The 11,610-nt window shown below is 40.9% G+C and overlaps 1 protein-coding gene across 1 annotated transcript; it reads right to left on the bottom strand.

Moving 5' to 3' along the window:
- Positions 1-3,737: 3,737 nt before the first annotated feature.
- LOC108901609 (atypical chemokine receptor 3) lies at positions 3,738-9,886 on the bottom strand. Its single transcript, XM_018703155.2, has 2 exons — positions 9,685-9,886; positions 3,738-6,589 (listed from the first exon to the last, which is right to left on the bottom strand). The coding sequence occupies exon 2, from the start codon at positions 6,520-6,522 to the stop codon at positions 5,392-5,394; it is 1,131 nt and encodes a 376-aa protein (XP_018558671.1). The 5' UTR covers positions 6,523-6,589; positions 9,685-9,886; the 3' UTR covers positions 3,738-5,391.
- Between the last annotated feature and the right edge of the window lie 1,724 nt (positions 9,887-11,610).

The raw sequence follows: 11,610 nt of genomic DNA, 5'->3' as shown, positions 1-11,610 counted from the left end.
AACCTGCACTGATCAAGATTTTTATCATCTGCAGAAAAGAATTATGTGCATAGTGTGAAAGGAGTCATAGGTAGTGATGAACTCACACTTTAGCCTATTTCAGCTCACAGTTTTAATTTAAAGGCCTGCAAATTTCCTGTTTCGATTTGGTCTTTCAATGCTCTTATCAACCTGCTTTTATTTATCAGGTGACCATACACATGACTCCAAATTAACCCTGATGTTGCTCCATGTCTGGTGGATGAGTAAATTGGCTCCTGCCTTTGTGGAGGGATAAAAAAATTATATTTAAAAAATTCAACAGAAACTTCTCTTTCCAAACACAATGTCCCACTTAACTGCGGTTTATCCACAGAGTCGAATGTATCCACACTGAGATTTGATTCACTTCCATTATATTAGGGTGGAGACAGAAATCTCTGAGATGGATATAACAAAACAAATGAAAAGTGAGTGAGACAATATGTTTCTTTTTGTTTTTTGTATAATTTGATGAAACCAAACCTTTCAAAACAGTTTTATATGAATCCCCTTTCAGGTTTAAAAGCTGACTGAGTTTTTGCTCTATTTCCCCTTGTCTTAAACAGAAGGTAACGAGTGCATGAACTATCTGCTCTCAAAGACCCTCACACAGTATGATCATTAGTCCTGAACACAGCAACATAAATTCCAGCTTAGACCTCAGTTTCTGTTGATATATCCCAGTGCACAAAAAGAATCTGCCCTCAACTTAATGTTATCAGGCCTGTGCTTGGAAGGTTAAATAAGCCGTGACTTTGTAAATTGACGTGTGCCATTGGTGTTGTTTGATCCAAGTTCGGGTCAGATGGTATTTTTACTCAAATTTTTTCTTCCCCCCTTTGACTGAACATCTGTCTAACATCTGGGCATAGCACTTGTCCTCCTCTCCTGATAGCAGTGGAGACATAGGGGTGCTAAATTAACCCTATCCTCTGACTTTCTTTATATTCACACCAAAAACTCCCTTTGAGCACAAGCAGCTGCTGCTCTCCCATTCGACTTCATCAATAATTCAAGACCCTTTATTTCATAAGTCCTCATGTGGAATTCCTGACAGACCAAGCGAAGCAAGTACAGACATGATTGGGAATTGAACTTATTCTAAATGCTTGGAAATGGGCCAGAAATAATGTATCTTACTTTTACAACCACAAAGCCCTGTCTGTGTGAATAAATCCTACTATGCAATATGAGTGTACTCAGTGCATTAGCAGTGTTCTTTTCCTGTAAAAAAAACATTTTTAAAAATAAAGCTGATCTAAATTGTTCTCCACCTCTGCACCTCTTCTCTGTTCCATCGTTCATTAATGTTATCTCTCCTCAACATAAGGCATCAATGACCATTGTGCTGTAAAGCCTCACTCCCCCAATTTAGTCCATCTCTGGTCCATTACCTATACTTCTTAAATCAAACTATAATAAATAGCCCCATTAAGAAAGTACTGCAACTCACATGTGAACCAGCTGTAAGAAAAAAATAGGACCGAGCTGGACCTTAGGTGATTTCATTACCCAGTTATGGACCACTAATTTTTGTATTTTTTAAAACAGATTTATAGCACTGTTTGTGTTCCAGCTAGTGACAGCGTAAAACAATTTAGGCTGTGTCTTAGAAGTATAGTGTTATGAGGAGAATCTTTCAGAGCTCCTGTTTAGCTGGTTTTACACTTTACTCACACTACAGTGTTTGGGTTTGTGCAGAGGACTGGCTCAGTATGTTTGACACGTCCTGTATAAGCAACTTATAATGGGAACAGAAAGGAATCAAAAGCAAATCATAGCTGGCAAACTGTAAAAGGAAGTAAAACACTTCATAGCATATGTGCCTGCCAAGTAAAACACAGGCAACTGAGTTGTGTTTTTTACACTCTGTTCACCCTGAGCGTATTCAGACGTGACTACAGCACCGGAACATCTACTGTATGGGTGGGATAGTTTGGAATAATGCTATGGGATTTGGTCTGGAGTATAGTATGGCACCTCATCTGGAATTGTAATTAAAACTTAGCAAGCAAGTAACTGCCCCGTGCACCCAGACTCCTCAGGGCCCAGGTGCACTGTGTGGCAATTAGTTTGTGGTGATTTGTTTTATTGATTAATATAACTCCTGCTGTTGTATTTAATCTTTGGGCCTTGTAAAGGTAATATTATGCTTACATGGTACATATTCTTCAATGCTCTCAAATGTTTATGTTATCAACTTACAACATAATAATAATAATAACATGCAGGAACATGTGGGGCTTAACAGGGGCCTACTGTAGAGTTTTTGGCCCAGAGGCTCACTTGCTGGTTGATTTGGCCATCACTTCATCAAAAGCAAAACTAAATAAATATATTTAAAAATCTGTGTTCCAGTTTCCAGGTGATGCAAAGTCTAATTTACACACTGCATCTTGTGTAGTGAGTTAGTGGAGGTTCACTGATCTGGAAAAAGCCATAAGCGGGCAACAACATCAAGGAAGATACTGATAGGGTTCAGGTCAGACGAATGGGTCTGCGAAAATCATTCACACAAGAATGACTAGGGTTGCCCTGGTTGTGGCAGAGGTGACCACCACACAGCAGGAGCGCTGCAAGATCAAGGCAGTGTCACAGGGAAGAAGGAAGCTGGGAGGATTTCATTAGCAGATCACTCACTTCGGTTTGACCTTTGGAAATCCCTGCGCAGCTTCCTCATCAAAGTGACCTTAACACCCTGGCCTGCCTGCACCAATGGTTCAGCAAGGAGGTGCTGAGCTGCCCCTCACTTGCCAATACAAACCTTCGACATATTCCGTCAGCAAGAGCGTGCTGTCTCAAGAGCACTATGTGATCATGACCAGACACTGAAAAAGGAGACCTGGAAGACACTGGAAATGGCAAGAGGAGATAAACTAAGATAAAGTGGAAGGTCATGTGGTGGGAAAATCATGAACGTGTCCAAATTATTATCAGATGTTGGAATGAGGAGGCATACCAACAGGAAAAAGTGAAAAATGTCACTGAGGTCCTCAGTGTACTCAGGAAACACCGGAAAGAGTCGCATCATTAAGCCTCCTCTCTGGCATGTATGAGGGCAGGGACATCTCAGAGGGAGATCACCACATCTCTCCACCCAGACATAGTGATGTGGTCCTTGGCCACCAAAATTGTCTTCCATCACTTAACTCATCATCCTGTGGGAAAGAGGGGAAGAGAGCCAATGAGCGGAAGACACTGATATACTCACATCTAGGAAGAAGACAGGGTGGAGGGATGTCACATATCCTGAAGATAACAGTGGCAGGGAGTTGTCCCTTCCACAGGGGAGCGGGTCAAGTGTTGAATTAAAGGAGCATAACACTGATTAATTGCCATCCCCATGTGACAGTTTTGCAGGAGCACAATTGAAGGTGCAACAATGGCGTCTAAGTATTACTGTCAGTCCGTGTATTCTTATGAGTTGTTGGGGGCATATTGACACCACTGATGGAGCTAAACTGTTTCCCTTTCACTCTTAAATGAACAATCTCATCATAAATCTGACTGCATTTTATAATGAATGCAATTAACTGGTCAAGCCTCTCATTTGACCCTTAGTGTCAGTGTAAGAAAATGTTCTTTGCAAGTGACAGAAGCAACATCTGTTTCTCTCTTTGCTGTCTAAATGACAGTATTTCAGGAATCTCGAGGTATGGAGGACATTAAGTTGTGAAATTATTTTGACAGGAACCAAAGAAATCAGTGAGGCAAAATATTTTGTCTGTATTTAATATATATCAAAACACATGCTACACATTACAACACCAAAGGAATGCCTCTGTTCTTGTGTCTCCAGTCTTTTCTAATTGCAACATGAAATCTTTTCAGTGTAAAAGCATCCATGTGTAACCAATCACATGACACAATGTGCTCTATGTCAGCATATCAAAAGTATATGTTGTTTCCTACAACAGACAGTGAGTAAACTGTATAACTCAATGTTTATGACACATAAAACTCTTGGTGTCAAGCTGTGACACACACACACATACACAACTCAAACACACAACTCTAAAGTAATGCAGTGATGTTTTTTGTTATTTGATCCCTAATAAACACTTGGTTGTTCCACACCACAGCTGCTGCCTACATGGGTGGAGTAAAGCTATCCATTGATGTTATTTGGTCATAAAGGTTTTTGCCTCCTGTGGTCTACGTGCTGACACAGCAAGATTACATGGACATCTGTATCCTTTGTACTATTAGGACTGATGTAAAACAGAGACAGCACATAATATTACATCATACTTTACATTTCAGAAGAGATGGGGGCTACATGTATCTGCTCTTTAAGCTCAGTAGTCCCAGATGAAGCCTTCAGACAATGTCTGGAAATATTTAGAACCAAAAGAAAAGAAGTTAAGAGAAGCTAGTTATCTGCAATCATTTGTAAGCACTGTCATCACCAACATCTTGACTTTTTTAGAGCAACATTTTTGACAATTGACATTTTAGAAAATACGCTTACTTGCTTTCTTGCAGAGTTAGATGAGAAGGTTGATACCACTCTCATGTCTGTGTGCTAAATTCAAAGCTATAGCCAGAAACGCAGTGTATTCAAAAAATAATAATCATCATTTTGCTATGGTGTACAGAACACACACGCACTAGATATGTTATGAACCTTAGTAGCATGAAACAACTCAAATCTGATTTATATTATTTGTCTAAAGGATTCAGCTGGTGTGACATGAGGTTACGATTAACAATGAGACAGCAGGACTACAACACTGAGCCAGTCAGTGGCTCAACTAAAATGATGAGGCAGCATCGTATGAAGTGAAGCACTGAGCAGACATCAGTGTGTTAAGACTTTCCATTGCAACGTGGTAGAGGCAAAATAGTTAAACAGTATATAAATACAACTTGTTACAAAAAGATTAACAATATTACTCTGCTGATACTATCAATATTCAATGCCCGACAGATGTACATATGCACACAACGCACACGAACACACACACACACACACACACACACACACACACACACAATACAATCCTATATACACAGTAAAGGCAATGATTTTTATGCATTTACGGTCACTGTTTTACAGATGGGTGACAATATTCATATGATTTCAGTATCAGCTGTTATAATTAAACTGCTCTCTAAGTGCTTTTAATCAGTTCATAGTTGATATTAGCCTGTCCTCAAGCTTTTCTACAGGTCTCAAGTAGATTTCTGTAAAAAAAAGATGCTGGATTAGCTTTTCCTCTTTTCACTGTCATCTTATGTCAAACATACCGCTTAGAGTGGACAGATTCTGACAAGAACAAATCAGCTGTAACATTAGTTTATATTGCAGTATTGCAAGTTAGATTTAGAAACAGTGATCAGAGAAATATTTGTTCGGTTTTATAAGTTTCAGATCTGTGGTGGGTTTTCAACAGCTACAGCAGAGTACTCAGTCTCAGACATGTTGGAAGCTTCAATGAGGTGCGCTAAGCCCGTCCTCGTGGAGTATTTGAAGATGAAGGCCTTCATGAGATCATAGCGGTAGTTTCTGTTGATGAAGTTGTAGAGGATGGGGTTGAAACAGCAGTGGAGCAAGGACAGGCACTGGGTGAGGTGCAAGGCCACGTAAATCACATTCTCCAGGCCACAGGTCAGAGGCACCAGGCCCAGCTGGGACAGGGCATCAACCAGGAGAACGGCGTGGTAGGGCCCCCAGCAGCCCAGGAACACAACAATGTAGGCCAGGATCATCCTGCGGCTCACACGGCGCTCCTGTTCTACTGTGGAAGATGATGAAGAAGTAGAGGAGCGGGTGAAAGCGCTGGCTAACAGGGTGTAAAACACTGCAATGACAGGAAAGGGGAGAACAAAGCCCAGCAGGATGAAGCTCAGCTGCACTCCCACCATCCACTCCCTGGGGTTTTCCTCTGGGTAAACAGGCCTGCAAAGCATGGTGTCCTCATGTGTTGACTTCACAGTCCGCAGGAAGTAAGTGTCTGGCAAGGAGGCCACCAGAGCCAGAAGCCATACCCCGACACACGCTCCACGTCGGATCAGCTTCCTGCGCACACCTCCCTCGTTGTCTCCAGGCTGCGTCACGCTCAGGTAGCGGTCGACGCTCATGCAGGCCAGGAAGAAGATGCTGCCAAAGAGGTTGACGGAGAACATAAGGTGTGTGAGTTTACACGCCACCTCGCCAAAGGGCCAGTGGCCATGCTGGGCCAGTGAGCTCACCCACACGGGCAGAGTGGCACACACGCACAGATCTGCAACTGCCAGATGGGCGATGTACATGTGTGTTTCATGGCGAGGGGTGGAGTCTCTCTGCGCACGGATGTTGACCCAGAGGACCAGAGCGTTAGCAGCCAGACCGATGATGAAGATAAAAGTGTAGAGGACACACATGGAGTAGAGCAGAGTGCTGCGGTTGAACGCCGTGGCACACACCATTGCATCCACACTCGATATGTTGCCAAAGGTTTCGGAGACGTTGAGGTCCCCCCACGACTCCCAGAGGTCCTCCAGCTCACTGAGGCTCATTTTTCAGCACTAGGAGAGGACCACAGATTACTGGGAGATAACACACCACCTCTGACTGGGATAGATCCTGCAAAAACAAGACAGTAACTCATTACATCATTTCTTGCAGCATACATTTATCTGGAAATTGATCCAACAGCTAAATACCACCACTGGTTTTATTTTCTTTTTTCATTTAACCTTCGGGTATCATATTTAAAAAGCAATTTTCTGTTGCATAAAGCAGGGTTTATTTTACCCATGTGGACTCCAACCGCACAAGCTAATAAAACATAAAGCTACTTGTGGTGTGCCACCAGATCCTGAAGAATCCTTATGTGGTTAACTGTTAAAACACTTCTTTCATGAGTTAATAGAGGCTCTCTGTTGCCATGTCACAAACGTAGGAGTTGTGTGTAACTGATGTGCAGTCAGGGGGCAGTACAATAAATGTTTACATTAGCTCCACTAGCACAGAGTGCAGATTAGACACAAGGAAGTGGGATCAAGAAATAAAAACAGGGTGTATTTCCGGAGCGTTCCGGGCATTCCAAGATAAAGTGCTGGTCAGGGTGGGAAACCTGATGCCACTTTAAAGAATGTTTTCCTTTAACATGCTTGTTATAGTAAAAATAAATCCCATGTTTCCCTACTTCTCAAGCAAGGAGAGGGTGAGAGCAGAGTTGTCACCACCCCGATGATCAAAGAAAACGCTGCTCATAACCCTGAATACGTCATTTTACAACATCTGAATCTAATAACACACGCACACAGTTTCAAATACAAGGTATATGCATGCTCAGAGTGAGATGACTGAAGCAATATGCAAGATCACAGAGGTAGCAATCTAGAGCAGCTTGGCATGCCAGTAACCTTTTGAGCATAGGGCCACTGAAATGTCCAGCTCTGCATGGCATGGCTGTATCTGCCTTGTCTTCACACGCTTTTTCGCTGTGATGTCTCTCTCATCTCCTCTAACTGGCAGGCTGCCAGTGTGAAAGCTCAGAGGTGAAAGGTGATAGATCAAAACCAGAACACGAGTGGCTCGACCCCACCGTTGCCCCCCCAGCTAACTCATACACCCACAGGGTGAACTGTGTGCAGGGATCAGCGGGGAGGCTTGACGCCTGCAAAATGGTCGGAGTGCGATTGAGATGAGGGTCACCGACCACAGGGTGACACAGCACGCCGGAAAGCAGTGAAATGTGACCGCGCCAGACATCTGTCTGTGTGGGAGACTTGTGCTGACCACAGGATAATTGGCACAAAGTGACAGATGATGAAAGAAAAAGGCAAAGTGTATATACAAGGAGACCTGGAACACATTAAGATGTGCAGCTGTCTGGTGTGTCTCAGGTCTGCCTTTGGAAGCTACCAGTCATCAGTTTACTTCAATATCCCCATTTTATACTGCTTTATAATCCTGCTCCACAGTTAAGGGGCAAATAATGTATTTTAACACCCACATTTATTTCATAGGTACAGTTACTGGTTACTTCATATTTTACGTCATATTTTATACATTGAAATATAAGATCAGCTTGTAAAAAAGTCATATAATTTCAGATCAAACTACCTAACATTACTGCTTAACATTGACAGAAGCCAGGGTTGAATAAAATAAAAATATATAATATAATTTGATGTCCTCCAGAGATTTTTTCCATAGAGTTTATATTCCAGCATCAATGATTTGTAATGTCTGTGGGTGTTTTAAGCCATGGCAGGCAATGTTGCAAATTACTGATTAAAACTGCATTATGGAATTTATTTTATGTTATTTGTATAAATGTGAAGTACTTTAACTTTCCAGTTATTTAACACAATAGATTTGCCAAAAGCAGACATTCCAATTTGATTATTTTAACTTTTAAGTGCTCAAGACAAATATAAGCTTACATACACAGTGATAGACTTTGTTCTTATTAAGCTCTTCTAACAAGGGGAAATGAGTAACTCTACATTTTTTTATACATTTGACTTGCAGTGGAATATTTTTACATTTCTGCTTCCTCTGCTTAGTAATGGGTATATTTCTTCCACCTCTCCCTCTGATAAAGCTCTGAAAAGAGATGTCAGATACCCCACATTTAATTTAACTTTCTATTATTTTGGCACACTGGGGAGTGCTATTCACTCTAATGGGGGGATTTTCTATGTTGAGATAATCCCTCACAATGGTCTCTGTCTAATTCCCTTATATTATATGGAAAATACCTGGAGGTGCCAGGTAGGCCCACAGGCTTCAAGCTAATTAACCTTTTAACACCCACCCCATCAGATAACAGAAACATCACATGTAGCCTCTCTCTCTCTCTCTCTCTCTCTCTCTCTCTCTCTCTCTCTCTGTGTGTGTGTGTGTGTGTGTGTGTGTGTACCTCTGTTTCTCCCCTTTTCAACCCGCTAGCATCCAGTTACAAATTAGCTGAAAACGTCTTTTGTTTCTCAATACACATGAAATAAAAGCGATTGAAGGCCATTTTCATGTGCTAATGCTGCTGCCAAGAATGGTGCAGGTGCGGAATGTTTGTCAGAAGTTTCCCCTGCCGGTCTCTATCTACAGGCTTTTGTAGTTTAGGATAAAATCTTTGCCTTGAAGGACAGGACATCATGTTTCCGCGCAGATTAACAGCACAAGTGTTGTCCTGTGCGTCATTACGCACAAGTAGGCAACTACTGAATCCAACCAAAGATCCCAGCTTGCTGCTGGCTGCAAACACATTCAGTGTCATTGTTGATTCATATCAGGCTGGAAACAAACCCGTCTTATCAGATGTCAGCTATACAGTAGCCTGATTCCGTGTTTGAATGAGGAGGCAAATAAATAACACAAGGACAAGCTGGAAAGATGGAGAGCTCCGAGATAATAAATAATAAAATAAAATAAAACGCTACAATGTTACAGAAATATTCCTACAAGAACTTTCTGTTTCTGTTTGTTTGTTTGACATATCAGTAACAATGTTGAGTAAGTTACAAGTATATGATTTCATCCCGGTTTCGTATCTGCAATAATAAGTGTTAATTAAACTGTTACATGTAATACTTTACGCTGTAGATTTTTTTCATTTAAGACGTAGGCACCGAAAATCGCAAGTATCGAGCATCTCTGAGGTGTACAAAGTTAGTAAGTCGGAAAAACTACACTTTTCATGCCCACGTAAGCTCATTGTATCAGCTTACCTGTTTTTTTATTCTTCCTCCCTTTCTGAAGTCTCTGCTTCCCAAAAACCGAATTTGTTTTTCGCTAAGTTGTGCGGATGGATAACTTCAGCTCCACTGCGAGACACTTGTGCGCTCGATTCCCTTCGTCTCTGTAACTGAATCTGAGCCTGTTCCTCGTTCTTGCACTTGCTGATACTCACAAGAGTTACGCCTCCAAGGCTGGTCCCAACAGCAACGCATATTGACATGGCATCTCCTCAGGCGTTCAATAAACACCAAGTAGCCCAGCGAGTTTCGACCAAGCAGGAAGAAGAAAAAAAAAAAAAAAAAAGAACATCCTGACTTTCCATGCACCAAATGTAATATATAAGGCAAGTTTAATGCAAAGTTGCAGAACATTAAAATATACAGTATGTTGCTTAATGCAAGATTTTATATGGTATACAGGTTTATACATGTTTATAACTGTGCTGCGCTGTGAGTACGGAATATTCTGCTATTTTTATCATTGTCTTACACAAAGCCTCTAAAACATTAACCTTTTAGGAAAAATGCCCTGATATTGTATAGTATATGCAAACCTAAGAAATAGTGCATTTTACATAAACTCTCAAGGCGTTGTAATGACACCCCCACTGTAGATGTTTGGATCCTGCACATATGCTGCACATATGTTATTTTAGTGACTCCTTCACATAGGCCAATGCATAATAAATAATGACACCTATTACATGAAAAAAAACCATAAAACATGTCATCAGGAACTTTTTTGGAGGGAAGCTTCAAAAGTGATTTTTATTTATTTATTCATTTTTTTATGGTTTTTTTTTTTTTTTTTGGTTATTCAGTGACTGCTATATACAGTATTAACAGTACACAATAAATAATAATATGTAGTTTTAAAAAAACGTAATCAACTTAACATTCAACATTTAACTGTAAGTTACCCATGTGGTATGCAGATGGATGTCAATAACTTATCATTCCTCAGTCATATAGTTCTAGTAAAGTACTGTATGTATAGCATATCATTCTAGATTATTATTGGTACTGTATATGGTCAAAGCATGTAGCCTAATGTATGAAATCAGTAGAAAAGGGGCAGATTGTGTAAAAAACACAGTAATGTTATACAGTATATGACATGCAAGCTTAATAAACCATGTGGTTTACATCAGGCCTCATGAAATCACAATATACAGGGTGAATGTATCATAAACGTCATACACAATACTCATTAACCACATGAAATCATACTACGAGGGCACCTCCCTGTGCTCCCTGCAGTTCCCCACCCCAGTTATCTAAATATGAAACCAGAGCCGCAGACAGTCAGTAAACCACATCTACTGTCTTCTGCTTCCACCCAAAACCCACAAACAGAGTTAAACCCAACATCCAAATCAGCAGAGGTAACTGAAAATAACCTCCAAATAACGAATAACATCGAAAGCTATTTTCACAGTTTAGTACAAATTTTAATCTGAAGCAGTTTCTGTGAATTAGAATCAGTTTGGGCAATCTGACCAGCTGCAGGTGTGAAAGGGTTCCTTTTTTCGGTGTCCTGAAACTATGAACAACAACCTCAGCTGCATGATCCTTGTTGTTTCATTGTCGTTTGAGCGTTATTCAGTCTCATTTCAGGCACATCCTTTGGAAGCAGCACAAAGCTGTGTGGGAGGCTCATGTATTTGTTGAAAGCAGCTGAGAGCTCACCTGCAACTCTGGTGGCCTCGCAGCTGCTCCCACCAGGGCAATTAACACCAAGTTCAATACAAAGACAGGATCACACAAAGATTCAAAAAGTGTGGGATTTCCTTCAAGAATGCACTGATAAATCTTGTTGAATTGTAAAATCATAATATACTTTGTTTGTGCTCAAATGAAAGTAATTCCTCTGATCTCATTTCGAGTGATTGAAGTACTGACTTGACCAGGTACAGG

Source organism: Lates calcarifer, linkage group LG1 (genome assembly GCF_001640805.2).
Source record: "Lates calcarifer isolate ASB-BC8 linkage group LG1, TLL_Latcal_v3, whole genome shotgun sequence".
Taxonomy (NCBI): domain Eukaryota; kingdom Metazoa; phylum Chordata; class Actinopteri; family Centropomidae; genus Lates; species Lates calcarifer.
Note: the sequence above shows the minus strand (reverse complement) of the source record. Positions and strands in the feature narration are given on the sequence as shown.